At 33.1% G+C, this 19283-nt stretch overlaps 1 protein-coding gene across 2 annotated transcripts in view; it reads right to left on the bottom strand.

Moving 5' to 3' along the window:
- KIAA2026 (KIAA2026 ortholog) overlaps positions 1–19283 on the bottom strand; it is a 66136-nt gene that overhangs the window by 21027 nt on the left and 25826 nt on the right. For both annotated transcript variants that reach the window (XM_003341694.4, XM_056805436.1), the window contains 3 exons: positions 16556–17973; positions 10072–10151; positions 4085–4174 (listed from right to left, as the gene is read on the bottom strand). In XM_003341694.4, the coding sequence (XP_003341742.1) occupies positions 4085–4174; positions 10072–10151; positions 16556–17973 (1588 nt within the window). The remainder of the gene's footprint in view (positions 1–4084; positions 4175–10071; positions 10152–16555; positions 17974–19283) is intronic.

The following is a 19283-nucleotide window of genomic DNA, read 5'->3' as shown; positions in this document are numbered from 1 at the left end:
GAATGCCAAATGAGTCCATAACACAAAAAAGGTTAATAACCTCCTCCTGCCTTAGATATTTTCTAAAAGTTAAGATTCTTTAAGTAAGCTTTGAATAGTCTTCCAATATTAGATAGAGTTGCACTTAAAATAAATGTTATTTCAGTGCACCAAGTTATGGTTAAGAACTTCACTCACAGCAAAAGTGCCTCAAGCCTTCATTTATATATATTTTTTATATAGTCTAAAGGCTTAAGTAATTGAACTTCCTAGCCCATACTGTACTGCAAATAAGAAATGAGATGGAGGCTAGAAGATAATAATAAGATTAATGTACTGATAGTATCAAGAAGAGGAACATAACAGGTATGAGTGATAAAGAACTCTTAAAAAACAATAATCAAAAGCACAAAACATGCACAGTAGTGTAGTTATTTACAAAGCAAAAAAGCCTATATATTTTGAGTTTCTGAGAAGATATGCTACCTAGAGCATAATAACTAATATTCATAGTAATGGTTCTGCAACACGAAGAAAAGGTAAAATAACAGAATCTCAGAGTTGGAAGGAACCTCAAAAGGCACCTACCCAATCCCACTTTGAGTAAGAATTCCCTCTGCCATATGTGACAAGTGGCATACTAGATTACTTGAAGATCCCTATAAACAGGAAGTTCTCACCAATTTCTTAGGTAACCCATTCCAGTTTTGGACCATCTTTAATTGTTAGTAAGTTTTTTTCTGATGTTGAAGCAACAATCTACAATGTATACAATCAGGCACAGGAAACTGACAGGTGACTTTAATATTATTAAATTCTCTTCTCATTGAATTTTTTTTTAACTTGCTAACATCTTAATCTCTTCTAGAGCAAATACATTTTCCCCCAGCTTTTAAATCTTGACTAATGAGGTATCCAGAAGAGAACACAATGTTCTAGATGTAGTCTAACCAAGAGAGAATATAGCAGAGATATCCATATTTGGTCAGTTTTTACTAATATGAACATCCTACAGAACTTCTAATTATAGAGGAAAATATAATTCATCTCTAGCTGGAATTCTCCAAAAGTGTAATTACAGACAAACACAGTACCCTAGAAATATGTATCTATAAAGTATATGGATGATTGTCTCCAAAAGGCACAGAGAAAGTTAGCTATACCACAAGGGAACTTTCCCCTTAACTTTAAAGAGATCAAGAAGAAAATGGAAAAGAAAACACTCTACTGTCTATCCCATAGCATGGGATTAGTTGATAAGTGAAGCTCATCTGTCTATGTGAAGATATTTTTAGATAATTACTTGCATTGGCAAATACACCCTTTTCTTTGATCATCTCAATTAGTTTTCCATGAATTAGAGCAGGTCTTTTTAATCAAGTTTTTTTTTATGGACTCCTTTGGCAATCCAGTGAAGTCTTATGTACCCTTTCTCAGAACAATGTTTTTAAATGCATGAAATAAAATACATAGGGCTATAAATTAAAGGAAAGGTTAGTGAGACTAAAGACATTTTTTTTCCTCATTTGGTTTCACAGGCCTGTAGGTTAAGAGCCCATGATCTATAGTACAGCTTCAGTAATGCCCATTTTTTATGGGTTAACGGGCAATCTTGATCACCAGGAAAGAAAATGAAACAAATGAAGACACCCAAAAGAGAAAAATAAACTACAGAATAAAAATAAATTATACCTAAAGTCTGCTCAATTAAACTCCATACAAGCCATTTCTACTGTCACTGAATATGAAGGTATATGCAAAAATAAAGAGAAAATGATCTCTTATAAAGCATATCATAAATTATAATTGTATTCTTCTCTTTGTTGTTTTAAAATTCAGCTGTTATTGGGGGCAGCTGGGTAACTCAGTGGATTGAGAGCCAGGCCTAGAGGCGGGAGGTCCTAGGTTCAAATCTGACCTCAGACACTTTCCAGCTGTGTGAACCTGGGCAAGTCACTTGACCCCCATTGCCTAGCCCTTACCACTCTTATGCCTTGGAGCCAGTACACAGTATTGACTCCAAGAAGGAAGGTAAGGGTTTAAAAAAAAATTCAGCTGTTATTAGAAGACATACAGAGGAATATTTAAATGGATATTTTATACACTAAAGAGGAATTTTTGGTACATGGTTTTCTTTTACTATAAACAATATAAAAACCTTGGGTATTTGATTTTATTAACAATGCATATCACTCTAAATTAGGAAACTCTTGCTCATTTCAAAAGTGTCCAGACTCCTATGGAATTCTGATTACAAGTATTATGGCTTTGAAAGAATTTATTTTAGAGAGTCATTTTAAGAAAACTAGAGTGTTAAATGTTCTTGTTATCCTTTGCTAGCTAAAGGAAAATAATTTATATAATTACAAAATCTTTTAAGAGCTAAAAGAGACAACAGCTAGTAAGAGAATGCTAGATCTAGAACCTATGTCTCCAGACTCATAGTCTAGAGAGCCTTTTCTACTATTCTATGCTGTCTACCCCTACCTTCAGAATGTCATCAGTACAAAGCCTAAAATTATCAACTTGATCTTATTACTATCAATATAACTCCTCTTTGGTGTCAAGAGGACATGGGTTGCAAATTTCATGCTGTTAATTAGTAGATATTTGTACTTAATTAAGTCATTTCACCATGAGCTCAGTTTCACTTGTAAAATGAGAGGTTTGGACTAGATGATCTCAGACTTATAGCTATAATACCACAAAGCAAATTCATCTTACAAAGGGCTTTCAGGAGAAGGGAAGCAACATGCCAAATTGGGAAAAATCAGAAAAGCTAAGATTTGACTTTGCCACTAATGAGCATCAGCCTGTCACTCAGGCTAAAAGACAAAATCTTTATTAAGTAGATTCCATATCTTGATCATATGTATTAGTAAAATAAAGTGCTGTGATAGATCAACTTTGTGAAATGTAAAACAAACACATCAACTTAAATGATTATCTGCAACAAAAGAAACATAGAACCAACTTTCTTTTTCCTTGCCAAAGACCAACACTTGTTCATTAAATAATATCTGAAAATTTGAAACCTTAAAAAAACCCAACAACTCTACCTTCCATCTTGGAATCAATATTAAATATTGGTTCCAAGGCAGAAGAGTGAGAAGGGCTAGGCAAATGCGGTTAAGTGACTTGCCCAGGGTCACACAGCTAATTTAAGTATCTGAGGTGACATTTGAATACAGGATCTCCTTTTCTAGGCCTGGCTCTCAATTCACTAAGCCACCAAGCTACTCCATGAAAATTAGAAATTTTATTCTATATATAATTTCTAAGTAAAAATTTTTTTAGATTAAGGCCAAATGATGGTTCCATATGACTCTCTTCCTCAATTTTCACAGGCATTTTTTTGCTCATTCCCAGGTTGCTAGTTCTGTTCCAAATGGATGAGTTTGCTGGAAATCTGAATAATGAATTGTTAATAGGTCTAATAACAAATAATTTCACCAATTTCTTATTCTTTACCCATGTCCTTCAAATATAATTAAGGGTTAATTCAAAATTGACAATATGATGAAAAATTGTAGGAAAAACTTGGGTAACAAAGTTGGACTTAAAAATATAACATGTCAAAAATGCATAGATCATATTAAAAGGAGGAAGGAAGGTCATATAATCTTTCCATTTTAATTAGTTCACAGTAATTTATGGCATGTAACTAATATGTAACTAAAGATTCAATTCTCGGTAAGGCATTTAGTTATTTCTAAAAACAAAAACAAACAAACAAAAACCTTATAAGGCAAGGTATTAAACTCCTGAGGAGATTTAACTTTAAAATATCAGTCACAAAGCAACTAATCAGAATACTGGGAAGTATCTAAGGCATTACTTGATATAAAGTAGACAAATAAAGCTAATTTATTTACTAATCCCTGGTATTTCTTTTAACTATTATTAAAAACTAGAATAACATGCCACAGAAAAAATAAAAATTATGTTTCCAACTATTTTGCATGATAAATTTTTCACAGAATCCAGAGAGAGTAACACATCTTCTGTTTTGTTTTGTTTTTAGTAATAAAAAGGTTTTAGAAAACAGCAGGAATAATATTTGAATGCTGACAACAACAGATAGAATGTTTGGATCAACACCTACCGATTTTTTCCTACTGTTTTCCAGATCTTTGAGTTCATTCTCGATTTTTGTGATTAATTCCCTGAGTTCATCAAGATTAGTGCAAATAAGCTAAAATAAAACACAAAAACATAGCTTGATAACATGTAATATAAAACACCAAAAATGTGGTAACAAAAAATGTCTTAATATACATTGAATCTACAATTAGGATTTTTTGAATAACAGATAAAAAGAAAAACCCAGCCATTAATTTTTAAGTCAATTTACAAACCCCATTATAATTGGGGAAGCTAAATTTTTTATATTAGTGGCTACAGTCTCCATATCCCCACCTGTTACAGTTTGCTTTCCACATCCAGGTTATTTCTTTACAAGCTTTCAGTCCCAAATGATAGATATGAAAACCTGCCCTAGTTTTCAGTTTTCTGAATGGCCATTAAAACCATTGCATCAGACAGCCTTTTAGCAGGTAATTAATGCTGTAATGAATATATAGCTGTTCAAGTTAAACCTTTGTTTTGGTAGCTACACATATTAGCAAAACCTAGTTACAGTAGTCAAGGCTTAGAGAATAAAGACTTGAGCTACATGGCAGTGATTCAAACAAATTGAAAAAAGTAGACCTTTTTGCACAACTTACTGTAGAGATGAAGAGAAAATACTGCTAAACTGTATATTGTTTTCCTGATTTCCTTTGAGAGTATTTAGGTAGATTTTCTACAGAATGACAGTAAATGAGCAAAATAATTTGTCCTAGTTAACATCCTCAAACCAGCTCTTTATTCCTAAAGTTAGATTTTAACATTAGTTCTAAAAGATGTCAATCGCAAAAATTTTATGAAGGTAGCTATCAAAAATACAAAATATAGGACTAGCAATTCAGTGTGATTTTTTCCCTTTGAGAGTTAAGTTATGATGACTTTTTCAATGTACTTCACAACATTTTCATTCTAAATTTATTATAAAAAATTACTTCTATTTAAAACAATTTGAATATTCCTATTGCATATTGTCACTAAATATAGTAGAAAAGTAATTATATTTTTTTTGTGGGGATGTTAAGTACAAGATGGCATTAGAAAGAATCTAATTCTTTTCCAATGCTTTCCTATTTATCTTAAGGAACCCAATTCATTCTTAAACCTCTCTTTAATTCTTATGTAAAAAAAAATTCAAGTTTTCCTCAAAGGTTCATTGTATTTTAAGAAAAAGATTTAAGTTAAAAAAAAAAATAATTACCATGGCTTTCAACTCCAAAAAGGGAAAAAGGGGGGATTCACTCTCCTTTATTAAGGAAAGACATTATTATGTAGATCACCTGTAGCCCACTTAATCTACATAATTTCAGTTTTTTTGGATTGATACATTATCTCAAATTTTCAAGTTAGAATACACCTTGCATTAGAAAATAATACCTAGTGGGACAATAAAATTCAGCTTTAGAAACAAGATAAATTCTTAGACAAAAGAGCAAAGGTCTAAGAATTGAAAATTTACATTCTGGAGAACGTGGCATAAAATTCTATGGTCTGAGGAAGAAGACTGAATTCATCATCTGATCATTTAAGTACTTATAGGAAAATGTTATAGTACAGTTAAAAAAATCTAACATAATAACATGTATACAATAGATAATAAATAATTGCTAAAGGAAAACTGTTGCTGTGTATATAGGGAAAAGTGAAAATGTTAGATGAATTTTATTAAGTTAAAAACTCCTGTTTGAGTGCAACACTTAGTTCTAATTCATTTCAATACAACTTGGCTTCAAATGTTGCTTCTTTTTAAAAACAAGTTATACATGTGGAGTAGAAGGGGTTTTGGCACTTTAATATGAAGTACTGAAGAAGATATAGTTCTACAAAAAGCATAATTGTTATTCTCAAATTCTACTTTCTTCTCTCATTTGACTTACAAATTTGAAAAAAAATCCTGAAATTTTTTTTACCAATTAGATGAAAAAGAAAAATTTGAATAGATCAGACTAGCTATTCTATCAACATATCAAAAGAATACTTCTGATCAAAGCAAAGGTGCAGGAAAAGGTTTATAACATCCTGAGGTCTCCCAAGTGTTACTCTTTGTACCTAGGCTAATTAAGAACTAATCATTCCCTGGAGAATGCTCCTTTGGAGTATCCATTGTAAAATAAATGAATGAGTGAATATGGAAATAAATGAAAGAAATAAAATGAAGGAGCCTCTACAGTAAAGGGCTAGTAGCAGAAGTGGAACTAAGCTACAGAATTAAACATTCTCTAATTTCAAGTCTTCAGGAAATACATGGACTATATCATTCTTCACTTTGCCAGTACTGTTAAAATTTAAAGTACACATAAGATTGTTGAGTGAAATCATGAATGCTTGCATATTTATAAAGATTCTAATGTAAGCCAAATTATAGTTAAGTATAAAAAACAAATAAAAGAACATTCTCTTAAAAGTTACCAAAATTTTATATTACATTTACATTGGAATTATATGAATATTATTTGAACTACAACAATAAAGATCTTCCCATAGCATTAACACTTAAAGTAACAGGCAAACATCAATAAAATTACATGTTTTCCCACAAAGTGCTACATGAAAAAATAAATTTAAGAAAGAAAAGGTAACAAATAGAATAAAAAATTCTACTGTAAGTAAAAAATGGACAATCACTTTGAAGTACATGATAACTTTTTAAAAAATGGTATAATCATATCAACAGAACATAATCAAGTGAATATTTTATTCAGATCTATGGTGGAACATTCAATGTAGCTATGCTCACTATGCCTTAACCTCTCCAGGTAAAAAAACAAACAGGAAAATGTTAATCTTGAAGAATTTTCATAAGAATTAATGAATCAAAGTTTGCACTTGCAATACCCAATACAAAATAAACCACTGCAGGTAGGCCCTTCTAATGGCCTTTGGAACAAATCACACCCTTTGCACAAAGGCTAGTATATAGCATATGAAATTGTATGTCTACTGGAAGCACAGGTACAACCTTTAAGTTGTTTTAAAAACTTGTTTTGTAACCAAATTTTCAAAATTCTAAACATAGTATTTTCTACGACTTTTTACCATTAGTAAGTCCAATTCATAGTCAGTTTCATCTTTTAAAAAATTAAAGGGGGCAGCTGGGTAGTTCAGTGGATTGAGAGCCAAGCCTACAGTTGGGAGGTCCTGGGTTCAAATTTGAACTCAGATACTTCCTAGCTGTGTGACCCTTGGCAAGTCACTTAACCCCATTGCCTAGCCCTTACTGTTCTTCTGTCTTGGAACCAATACACAGTATTGATTCTAAGATGGAAGGTAAGGGTTTTAAGTTAAGTAAAAAGTATTAAATACTAAGAAACACAGGAGTGAAAAATCAGAACAGAGTATGCTGAGACAGCATTCCAAGATGTCAGGTAGGTTTTCAGTGAAAATGGGCACATGTGTGGAGCTAACTGTGGCACTGATTCCAGCATAGGTAGCAACTTATCTTCACATTACATTTATATGAATATATACATTTAGAGCCTCATTTTTCACTAGGCCTTTCTCATAAGCACTGCTCCTATATGAAAAAAGGATTGAATGCATTTATATAAAAAGTATATTTGCATGTAGTTTATGATACTCTCATGTCGAATCTCTTATGTTACTATCTGCCTTAATGCTTTGTCTAATTCAGTACTATATTTGTCATGTATTTCAGAGTGGGCTGTGCCCATCTTCCAAAGAGGATAAGGAACTAGGGAAGCCTGGCAGATGGGGGAGGAGTAGTTATACTCTAAAGGCCTCAACTAAGCACTGGGCACTAAGTGAAACACACGTACACGTATTTATATATATATACACAAGTCTTTATACAAATTTATATTTATGCGTGTGTGTACACCAACAGGGGACCCTAATATTAGGAGGAATGTCCCTGACAATTATTCAAAACATGCTGGGGTTAGTTAGTTCTCTTGATTCACTCTTTGTGTCAGTGCACTTAACCTGCCTGTCCAAGTGGCCATCACAAGTTTCACTTCGAAGATGGATATGGAATAAAGAAAGCTTTTTTAACCAAAACCAATTATCATATTAATGTTTCATGTTAATACAAAACAAAGGCTGAGCATGGTGGTACATGGCTTATAATCAATGTTACCAGAGCCCAAAGAGCAGTTCAAAGTACCCATATGCCAATCAACAGTGGGACTGAGCTTGAGTCAAGTTTCTTGAACACTTCCAGCTAGGGTGAGATGAGTTGCTGCACAGAGGTGAGGCCTATGGAGAAACTCTGAGTGGAGCAAGCAAGGACTGACAAAAGAATAAAATCTCAGAAGGAAGATGTCAGAATGGCTGATGTAAAAAAGTATAAATGCCAATCCACCAACAAATTTTACTCTCCTGAAGGTCATTACCAAGATTAGTAGTAATCTCTCCCTGGCAACCACCTGCCATTAAGTAGCCTACCATGAGACTGTGGGTCATAAAGGGTCTATTCTCCCTAGGATTTGGGATGGAGTTTAAGGAAATGAGATTGCTCTCTCCCCCTTTATTAATTCAACTTTTTATTATTCCACCAAGGCTTCATCCAAAACAGGTCAAAACACTACTCTTAAAAGTTTCTCTCTAATAGCCCCTAAATTATCCAAGTTTCCTTACATTGCCGTTTTTTTTTAAATAAGAATTTTAGAGCTTGAAGGGTCATTAAGAGATGATTTAATTTAATCTTGTAATTTTATAAACTAGGAAAACTGAGGCTCAAAGAGTTAAGTGACTTAACATTGCATGGTTAATGGTAGAATTGAGAATAGACTCCTCACGCTCAATCCAGTACTCTTTCAGAGGTGGGCAGAGAGGGGAAGATATGAGGGGTGTGTATATGTGTGTATGTAATAATTACACCCCAATTATTTCTAACAAGCAAAATGTAAACATCAAATTTCAATTTAATAAAAATTATGTGCTCTCAAGGCAAATAATTTCATTATGGGAGTTAAATGGAATGTGCCTAAGTAATTTTTAAAATTTCCCAGTAAATTCCTTAGTGAAAAGCAAATGAACTCTCCTATAATTGGTCAGTTTACTTTCAAGTTAAAACTATAATGCCTATAGCACAAATAACATAAAATGATTTTTGATTTGTGTATATACATATTTTATACACTCATACATTCCTCCCCAAATTTTAGCATAATGAACCTGCTTTTTAACCTTTTTAAAAGCAATTCAATTTGAAAAATATTATTTTAAACCAAGACTGTGTGTTAAGTTTAGATTGGAAATTGAAGAACCAGTGTAACTCTTAGTTACCATAGTGACTTGAATATAAATTATAGGCAACAGAGATGTATAAAGATGACTTGCTTAGATTTTGCACTAACATGATAGAATGTATTTAAATAAGCACAGAGAATAGACTTCACACCTATTAAGTAGTTATTGCAGAATGGGATATAATGAAGATCATTTTGTAAAAAACAAAACTGCTGAAAAAAACTGGCAGTTCATTTAAAAAATTCTACCCAAATAACACTGGGAAAGAAAATATGCCAGTGTATTTTAAACTAAAATTATAAATAAGCTCAATTTTAAAATTACGTGAAAAATTATCAATATTCACATCTTTACCAATCACTTTGGCAGACCATTATCACTGTTCATATATAAATAAGACCACTGCCACAATGTGAAATATATGTCCAATTTGCAACTTCATTCCTGAATATAATGCTTCATGTGCAATCTATACCTACATTAGGAACCATTTACACATAAGTTATTCTATACAAAATACTCTACAAAATTTTTACTATCAATATTTTAAAACACGTTAAGCACAATAAATATTTGAAATTCTAGCAGAACACGCCTACAATGGTATGAAAAACTCAAGACTCGTTTATTAAATTAGAGACTCATTTTATTAAAAACTTTAAGGCTACAATTTCTTGGAGTTTACCAACTTCATAAAAAACAACTGTAAGAGAAAAATTCTATTTTGAAAGCTTGAAGCAAAGTTATAACATTTACCTGAAACTCTGGTACAGTAGGTGACTTTGTGACAGCTTTCCTCTTCTTTGTGATTGCTTTTTTAGATATGGATTTTTTTCCTTGCAAGATTAAAAGAGAAAAGCTTCATAATGATGTTTATTACACTTCATTAATAAAAGCCAAGTTACACAGAGTCTTCAGAATTGAATTATAAGTAATAAATGGATGTGATTAAATCATATGAAAACGAGGGTTCAAAATCTAAGTAGGAGAAAGCCATTCAACTACAACTATCTGTGTAGAACAAGCATCTTAACAATGTTATGCAATAATCATAGCTATTATAATCTTCAAATATATTAATGTAAGATTTTACTGTAACAAACTTGGAAAAATATGCTTTGCCACTGTTAAGGATAATTGGAAAAAAGTATATGGAATATAAAAGAAAAATCAAACTTACCTGTGAAACAATATCTACAGTTAGATTCATGTATAGTTTACACTTTGGAATTTAGTTCTCTAGTTGGCATCATATGAATCTCCACAGTAGTTTTCTTCTACTACTATTAATGCAAATCTAAGCCTATTTTCTATCTTTAAGGTTGTGCCTTTGGTAGTAGGCAATGCACCGTCTTTTAGGAAATAAATTCCTTCAAATTTACTTGTGCAATGAGAAACTTGTGGGAAAATTTGTCTCAAAGCTAAAGGAATACATATCTGAAAACTAGTTATTAATAAGCTTTGTGGCTTAAGCTAACAAAAAATTACAGTTAGCATTTTACAAATAAACTCCATTTTGAAAAACTATGGTATGCCAATATTTTCATTTGAAATCATTAAAATTTTAAAAGTCAAGCTCTCTATATATAGAGCACCCTCTATGGTGCAAGGTTTCATAATAATGCTAGAAATGAAAACTACTTTGTCTTCCAAGAACTTAACAATATTGGTTTTTGTTAAGGGTGCAGATCTATTACTTTATCAGTATTGAATCTCTCTTTTCTGATGCAGATGGTCAACTCCTAGTTAACTTGCAGTCTAGAGAGTTGCCCAGGGCATGGGGAGATTAAGTGACTAGCTTAACATATAAGTCAGAGGCAGAACTTAAACCAAGATATTCCTGACTTTAAAGTTGTCTTTCTAAACACTGTACCATGATGCCTCTCATTACAAAGAAAAATTTATAAAAAATATTTCTAAGTTCAATTTTATAGCAAAAAATGAAAAATATGTCCTCCCATCCCATTCAAAATAAAATAAACTTGTCTCTTTCTTGGGGAAAAAACCAGTATCACAAGCCTATATAAAGCTTCTATACAACCACTAGCTGAATAATCTGGTGTTTTCTTAAACTGTTAAAACAAAATATTTAATTCAGTTTCATATGTATCTTTTATTATGTACAAGGAACAACTTGAGAAAGCTATGAAAGAAATATGACATAATCCCAACCCTCAAGTTGTTTAAAATGTAGTAGAAGTATAAGAAAAGTACATGTGGTCAGCAAGGTGGCTTAATGGATAGAGAGCCAGGTCTAGGGAGGAGAGATCTTGGGTTCAAACCTGGCCTCAGGCCCTTCCTACCTGTGTTACCTTATGTAAATTTCCTAACCCCAATTGTCTAGTCCTTCCATCTTCCATCTTGGAACTGATACTTAATATTAATTCTAAGATAGAAGGTTTAAAAAAATACATGTCTAACTATATTATTAGACACAATGTAAGAACCAAGAAGAAAGGTACAAATAGAGACCCACAGTGGTTCACAGAAGGAAGAGATGATATGCTGGGGATATCAAAAAAGGCTTGCTGAAAGAGATGGTATGTCAACTATTTTTAAAATAAGCAAGATTTCAATCCTTGGTTGGTTGGTTGGTTGGTTGTTTTTTTGAGGGACAAGAAGCAGAATCAGAGAGAGGCAGTACTGGAAAAAAGGAATATCATTTATTAAATCTGGCAAAAATCTCTTAACTGTAGATTACAGATTAGTTCATCTTGACTGAAGCAAACGGGAATGTGGGAGACAAAACGGTTAAGTTAGATTGGGGTCATAATGGTTAGTATTTATATAGCATTTTAAGTTTGCAAAGTGCTTTCCACTTATGTTTTAATCTAGAATTCTATAAATCAATTTCACAATAATTAATGGGAACCCATTAATTCCTTCAATAACAGGGAGGGAATGTTAGACTGAGGGATTTGGACATAGATTGATAGGTAATAAGGCATCACTAAAGATTTGAGAATGGGATATGGCATAATCAGAGTTCAGATTTTTGGAAGATATACCTGGCAACAGATGGACTGGAAAATGGGAACCAGAAGGTAGAAAATTAGAAAACTATTTTAGTAGTATGGGTGGTGGCAAAAGGAATGGAAAGGTGGTAGAATGGAAAAATAACGTGGGTGTTGCCTCTACATGGCCCAGCATTTGATGAAAAGATTGAGTCAAGAACATTAGTACCAACCAAGTGAACTACTACTTGTATAGCACTAAACTGAGCTAAAGAAAATCTTTTTTGTTTTTTTACCCATTTCATTTGAGTATAATATATTTTTACACAAGTAACCTTCATTTATACAAATATATTACAATATTCTATATTATGTTTTAAGATTCACCAAAATTATACCACAGAAGTCCCAAGCATTAAGCATTTCTTTTTACTAAGACTTATTTGTGCAATGCATGAAATACTACAAATTCCAAATGTAGCTTAAATATAAATGGTAGAATGTGACTATATAGAACAGCCTATGTGTTTTATGCTGCCCCCTTGTGGTATTATGCAATGACTTGGCCTAAAATTATCAGCATTCTCTATTGCAACAAAATAATTACAGGGTCACAGATTTGGAGTTGGAAAGGATTTTAGCAATAATCTAATCTAACTACTTAATTTTATAGACAAAGAAACTAAGACTGAGGAAGGCTGAATGATTTGCCTTGTGCTCTATAATATATCTTGTTCAAGTCTAGATTATTAAGGCAGAAACTATTCTGAAAATACATAAGACTTCACTACTACTTAAACTTCATGTGTATGGAAAGCATATCACTTTAACAGCCAAAAACTTCTAAAAGGTCCAATAAAAGAGATAAGTCAACATGAAATCTAGGATTTTCTAATATATCACAGCTGAAACATAGCATGCAGATATCTTAGAATACATAAAATAATACTTTAGTATATAATTTGATATGGGAAGGAAGGGAAGGGAATAAATATTTATTAAATACCTGCTATCTGCTAGGTTCTGTGCTAAGCATTTTACAAGTATTTATCTCATTTGAACTCTACAATAATCCTGCAAAGTAGGTGCTATTATTATCCACATTTTACACATGAGGAAACTGATGCAGACAGAGGTTAAATGACTTGCCTAGGGTAATAAAGCCAGTAAATATGTGAAGCAGGATTTGAACTCGGGTAACTCTGGGCCCACCATCCCTTTATCCACTGTGTCAGCTAACTAGGAAAAGATGACAGAGAGGTATCTATATCTATATACATGTATGTGCATTCATGTGCTAGTGTTCACATACATGCATTCACACACACACATACAGAACTTTAAGCAAAACTATACAATGATTCCTCTCCCTGCGCTGTTTCCATCTTTCTGCCCCACAGATTCCTACTGTATGTAAGATACCACTTTAGTCCATATTCTAATGCTCTTCTTTACCATCCCTAATTATCAAAATTTCTATTTTCTCATTGCCTTGTCCTAAGCAATATGATTAACAAATCTACCATATTATTCATTGGTGATATTACTATCTTCCATGGGGCATTTGCCTGAGACAAGTCTAGAGAATAATTTCAAACTTCTAAAAGACCTAAGTGATCTCTAACTGAAAATTTCTGATATATTTTGGACATACTTAGGGTAAGTCCTTACCCTTAAAATTATACCACTCTTCTGATTATCCCCTTAGTAGCTTAGTCTCATTTAAGAACTTGAGACACCTCAGCAGCTCTGCCCTTTGCTTTAAATGAAATAGGCAATTTAAAAAACTACTTACATTCTCTTTCAGTGCAGCACCATAAACATTTTCTCCAGTTTAGTAGGTGGCACTATCATCTTTAGTATGGTAGGCTAAGAGCTCCTGGGTAATCTAATTGATCTACCATTTGCTCTAAATATTGAATTTAGCTGACAATTTTTGCTAATTCTTTCAATTCAACTCCCATATCTGTACAATACTCTTATTTTGAACTGTTTGTGGTTTAAAGACTCGTCTCTTACTTAGACTACCTGAACTTGTTTTGCTAAACTATAGGAACTGCATCCCTCAAATTTCTCACTGTCACCATCAAAACCACTTTGTTTGTGCAAAGGATTTGGAGTCAGAGAATCTGGATTCAAATCCTAGCTCTGCCACCTACTGATATAAAATCTTAGACAAGTACTTAGGTTATGTGGTCCTGTTTCTTCATGTTTAAAATGAGAGTGCCTAGCATCAGTGACTTCTAAGGTCCCTATTTAGGTTCAAATCTATCAGCCTATGAACTCATCATCTTGATCTTGGCTCTCCCTCTTTAGAGCTTTGCACTGGTCTCTCAGATGCTCTATGTTTTTACAAGAGCTCAAGATTGTAATCTCAAATTTATACATCTTAGTTCCCTTACCACCATCCCCTCCCCCACACCAACCTATACCCTCTACACACCATTCACACCCCTTTACACATCTGATATCAACCCACTTCATCTTTTCAACAAACTTCTAAATTCAAGAATTCTTCAGAATAGCAACAGATATCTAGAATGTCACTCTTGAGCACCTTTCATTATTTAAAATGCTCCTAAAGGGGGCAGCTGGGTAGCTCAGTAGATTGAGAGCCAGGCCTAGAGACAGGAGGTCCTAGGTTCAAATCTGGCCTCAGACACTTCCCAGCTGTGTGACCCTGGACAAGTCACTTGACCCCCATTGCCTAGCCCTTACCACTCTTCTGCCTTGGAGCCAATGCACAGTATTGACTCCAAGACGGAAGGTAAGGGTTTAAAAAAAATACTCAAAAAACAAACAAACAAATAAATAAATAAAAATGCTCCTAAAATTCTCATTCTCTGATCTGAGAAGCTTTCAGAAAACTTAAATTAGCTCTAGTAAAACTGTCTTGTGTCTCCTGAACACATCAAGCTGTTATCTATCTTACCCCAAACCTCTACCTAGAATACTAATTCTACTCTATTATTCAAATTCTATCTATTTAGATTCTCCTATCTTTCATGTACTCAGCAAATACTAGCTAAATTTAACAGATTTTTCCACTTATTCTGATCATTTAGACAGGTACTCCTAGTGATGCTGTAAACTGCACTGCTAAAACACATGTGTGTGTATATGTATACACACATACCTTACTATCCATTCCCAAATAAAAATTTTTATTTTATCACCTGATGACCTGTACAAGATTTGCATAAGCATGCTTTATAATCTAAACCACTAGAGAATGGAGGGCAAGTCTATCTATGTACAACATCTAAAATTGTCATATACGAGTACTTAAATGTTTCATAATTCATGGATATAGAATGCTAGAATTATAAGCTAAAATGAATTTTTCAGATTTTTCTATACATTTCACACTATCTATTCAATTACTTTTTTGGGTTAAGTAGTGATAATTAAGATTTTGTAATATTTTGAAATAATTGGCTAATAAGCAAGCAAATGGAGAACATATCTTCTATTTTATTAAAGTCCAGTTTCAATGTCTTATTGGAGTATGAATTCTTTAAAGCTATGCATAAGATCTGTCATGTTTTAACAAGGTTGCAAGTATGGAACCTGATGATGAGATGGAGAGGACCTGACAGAGTTTGTGATTTTTTGGTAAAGCTTTTATGAATTCAGGGTTACTTCCACGCTGTAATGAGGCACCTGAATTGAGTTAAATGAATAAACAGCCATTTATTTCAAAGTGTAACCAAATCTTAATTATCCCCAATAACGACAGAACAGGAATGGAATGAACAACTTAAATCTATAACTTTTTAAAAGGTACACTAAAACTCATTGTAATTGATAGTTTTAACCTTATGCATCATTTCCCCCCCTATAAAACAAGAACAAGTAGTAAAAACTAACTGGTTTGGGATTTATATTTCTTCTGCATGCTAAGATGAATTTTTAGCAATCAATTAACCAGTGAATTTTACCAGTGAATTAACAAAGACACTAGGAAAAAGGAGATTCTTTAATAATTGACTTGATATTATTTTTAAAAATCTTAATCTGAATCATAAATCTTTAGTAGTAAAAATTAAAGAGATAATCTATTTTTGATGTAAAATAAATGTATCTTGCTGGAAAAGCAGCATGTTTAACTGGGTAACAGAACAAATATAATTCCCTATATGAAATATTTAGTAGGTAGGTTTACACTAAAAATATATAATACAAAAGTTAATTTCATTTTATGATTTAACCTTTCCTAAACTAGCTGAAAGACCATCTTGGAAGTACAATTTCTTACATTTTTTCAAAATAGGGAACCAGCTTACCAGATTTGTGCTTCTTGTGTTTAGCTTTCTTTTTGATGATAAATAACTTGCTCTGGATCTCAGGTTTGTAAGACTTGAATGTAAGAGAATGAAGACCTTCACGCTTTCTCTGTAAATTTTCATTTAAGACATCTTTCAATTTCTTTTTTTTCTTTTTCTTCTTTTTTGCCCGTATTTTACTAAGTTTGAGTTTTTTATGATTCTGTAGTGAATGTTCTAATATGATATCTCTTGTAACTTTATGGCAGTTAACATCTAGATTATCATTGTGACTTCCATTTACATGTACTTGGCAAGTTTTAAGGGCATTTTCTTTTAATGGACTAGGCTCAGTTTTTATTCTGGAAGCTTCACCATATTTCTCCCTGTTTTCTATAACCCTCACTTCACCTGGGCTGAGAGGTTCCCCAAAACCAGTAACTTCCCCTGGACTACTTGGTTTCTCTAAATTTTCTTTACAGCAGCCCATTTTCTTACTTTCACAGGGTCTGTGAATTTTAATTTCACAGTTACTTTTAATTTCCTTTTCCGTGGAGATACCGTGATTATCCAAATGGATTTTAGCTGGGCAGCAAACAGGTTCCATACTGATCTGTTCTCTTTTGGAGGCAGAGGATAATTCTTCTCTGCTACCACACCTATGTTCTCCATTGCTTTTGCTAGAATATTCACCCTTTAATTTCTCTAGTTTAATCCGAGGTACTCTTTGTATTTTAATAGGTGGAACTGGAAATTCAGGTGCCTGAAAGGGTCTCTGTTTATAAATGCGTACATCTGCACCACAAAACTGCGGGAAATGTACATAAGCATTCTCTAGGTAATCATAGCCAAGGATCACTTCCCTGCATTCATGAATAGGCTGTCCCAGCACAGCATCTTGAACTTCTTTTTGTGTTTCATACACAAAGTCACAGAGGCCCTTCAGTAACCAAACTTTCTGGTAAAATGGGAGTTCATGAAATGGTTTCTCCTCTAAAGGGTTAACTTCTCCAAGGACTTTAAAAAACTGAGGGCACAATCCAAGCTTCTCAGCACAGCCATCAGGATTCTCAGTCTGCCCAACAACAGTGTACCACTGCTGTACCTTCTGCCTCAGTGCTGCCTCCCAAGTTCTATAAGGCAGAGTGGGTCTCCTGTGTAAGGTAGGTCTGCGATGAGGAGGACTTAACAAAGAAGTCATTATTTTTGACAAGAAAGCATTACACTGAGGCATCAGAAGACAACGTTCCAACTCATAAAAGACTATTTCAGGCAAATTTAGAATGTGTTGAGCTAAACAAAGGAAATGCCCAATAGCTGGAATTTCCCACATGGTCTCCATGCAAGTTGGAGCAGCCTGAGCCAGAAGTTTTCTTTCCCATTCTTCTATTTCTTTTTGACTAGCTTCTTCAGCTTCTTTTCTTTCTTGATCCCTTAGCCTAAAGAAAAATTTAGAGAATTAGATGTCTAGTTCTGAGTAAAATAAAAGAATCTCACAAAATACAAAAATTTAAATATAAATGCTACATAGTACCTGTTTTGGATAAAAAAAAACACCACAGCAACTACTGTTTAATGTTTTGATCTTTAATAACCATAGAAACTGATATCTCCATTCACAAGACAATATGCCCTGGTACTTTCTAAGTATGTCCACTCTACCACTAAAATAATGAAAATGCTTGTTTAATAAATGTAGTCGTGCCAAATATTAAAAATATTTTCAACATTCAATTTAATAAACATTTTAAAGCATCCACTATGTGATAAGGAATAAAAGATATTTCAATTGAATGCTTTTTAAAAAATAAAGTTGATAAGACAAGTAATGGCTCAACCAAGATATGACAATAGGCATCCTTATTAGATGTGAGAGACCCAATTTTTCACTAAAACCACTACCAAGATTTCTAATCACACTAAAAATACTTACTGAAGTCCCTATTCATTAACCTGGTAGCCTGTTACAAGAGAACCTCTGCCCTGTTTTGGAAATCCAGTTGATAAATTAATGCTGCCACCATTTTGACTATATGGAAAATACTCAGGAATTGTAAGTTTTGCTTATTTAAAAACTAGCAGAAAATAACACTAGCAACCCTCATGAAGTAGCTTGGTATAGGAAAAAGAAAAATGGATTTGGAATTAGATGAATTGAGATTGATTTGCTATTCCCTATTCTATTTACTATGTAGCTTAACTTCTAACTTCTCAAGTGACTCAACTTTGGGAATGGGGGTGGAAGGAAGAGAAGGAACTACCTCCTGGACTCTATCTTCCTCTATCTGCCATTCTTTCTCTTAAGTTTCATATGGCACACTTTCCCTCCATTCTCTCAGTTGAGGACCCTATATCTCACAGAAGAAAGCTAAGGCCATTTATTAAAGACCCCTCTTTTCTTCTCCTTTTCCTTATTTCATATCACTCAGGTGCCTTCTCTTCTTGCCAAGTTCAGTCCCATTACATGCACTCTTGATTCTATCACTCCCAACTTTTCCAGAAGACTATACCAACATCTTGATTCTCTCAAATATCTAATTTCCCCATCCCTACTAGCTGCTTCTATAGTGCCTAGAAACATATACAAGAACTATACGAACACAATTGCAAAATATACTTCACACAAATAAAGAGAGATCTAAGTAGATGGAGAAATATTAATTGTTCATAGGCAGACTGAACCAATATACTAAAAGAAATACTAGCTAAATTTATTTACTATTTTAATATATTATATAATTTATATTAT

The sequence above is a fragment of the Monodelphis domestica genome, chromosome 7 (genome assembly GCF_027887165.1).
Source record: "Monodelphis domestica isolate mMonDom1 chromosome 7, mMonDom1.pri, whole genome shotgun sequence".
NCBI classification, from domain to species: Eukaryota; Metazoa; Chordata; class Mammalia; order Didelphimorphia; family Didelphidae; genus Monodelphis; species Monodelphis domestica.
Note: the sequence above shows the minus strand (reverse complement) of the source record. Positions and strands in the feature narration are given on the sequence as shown.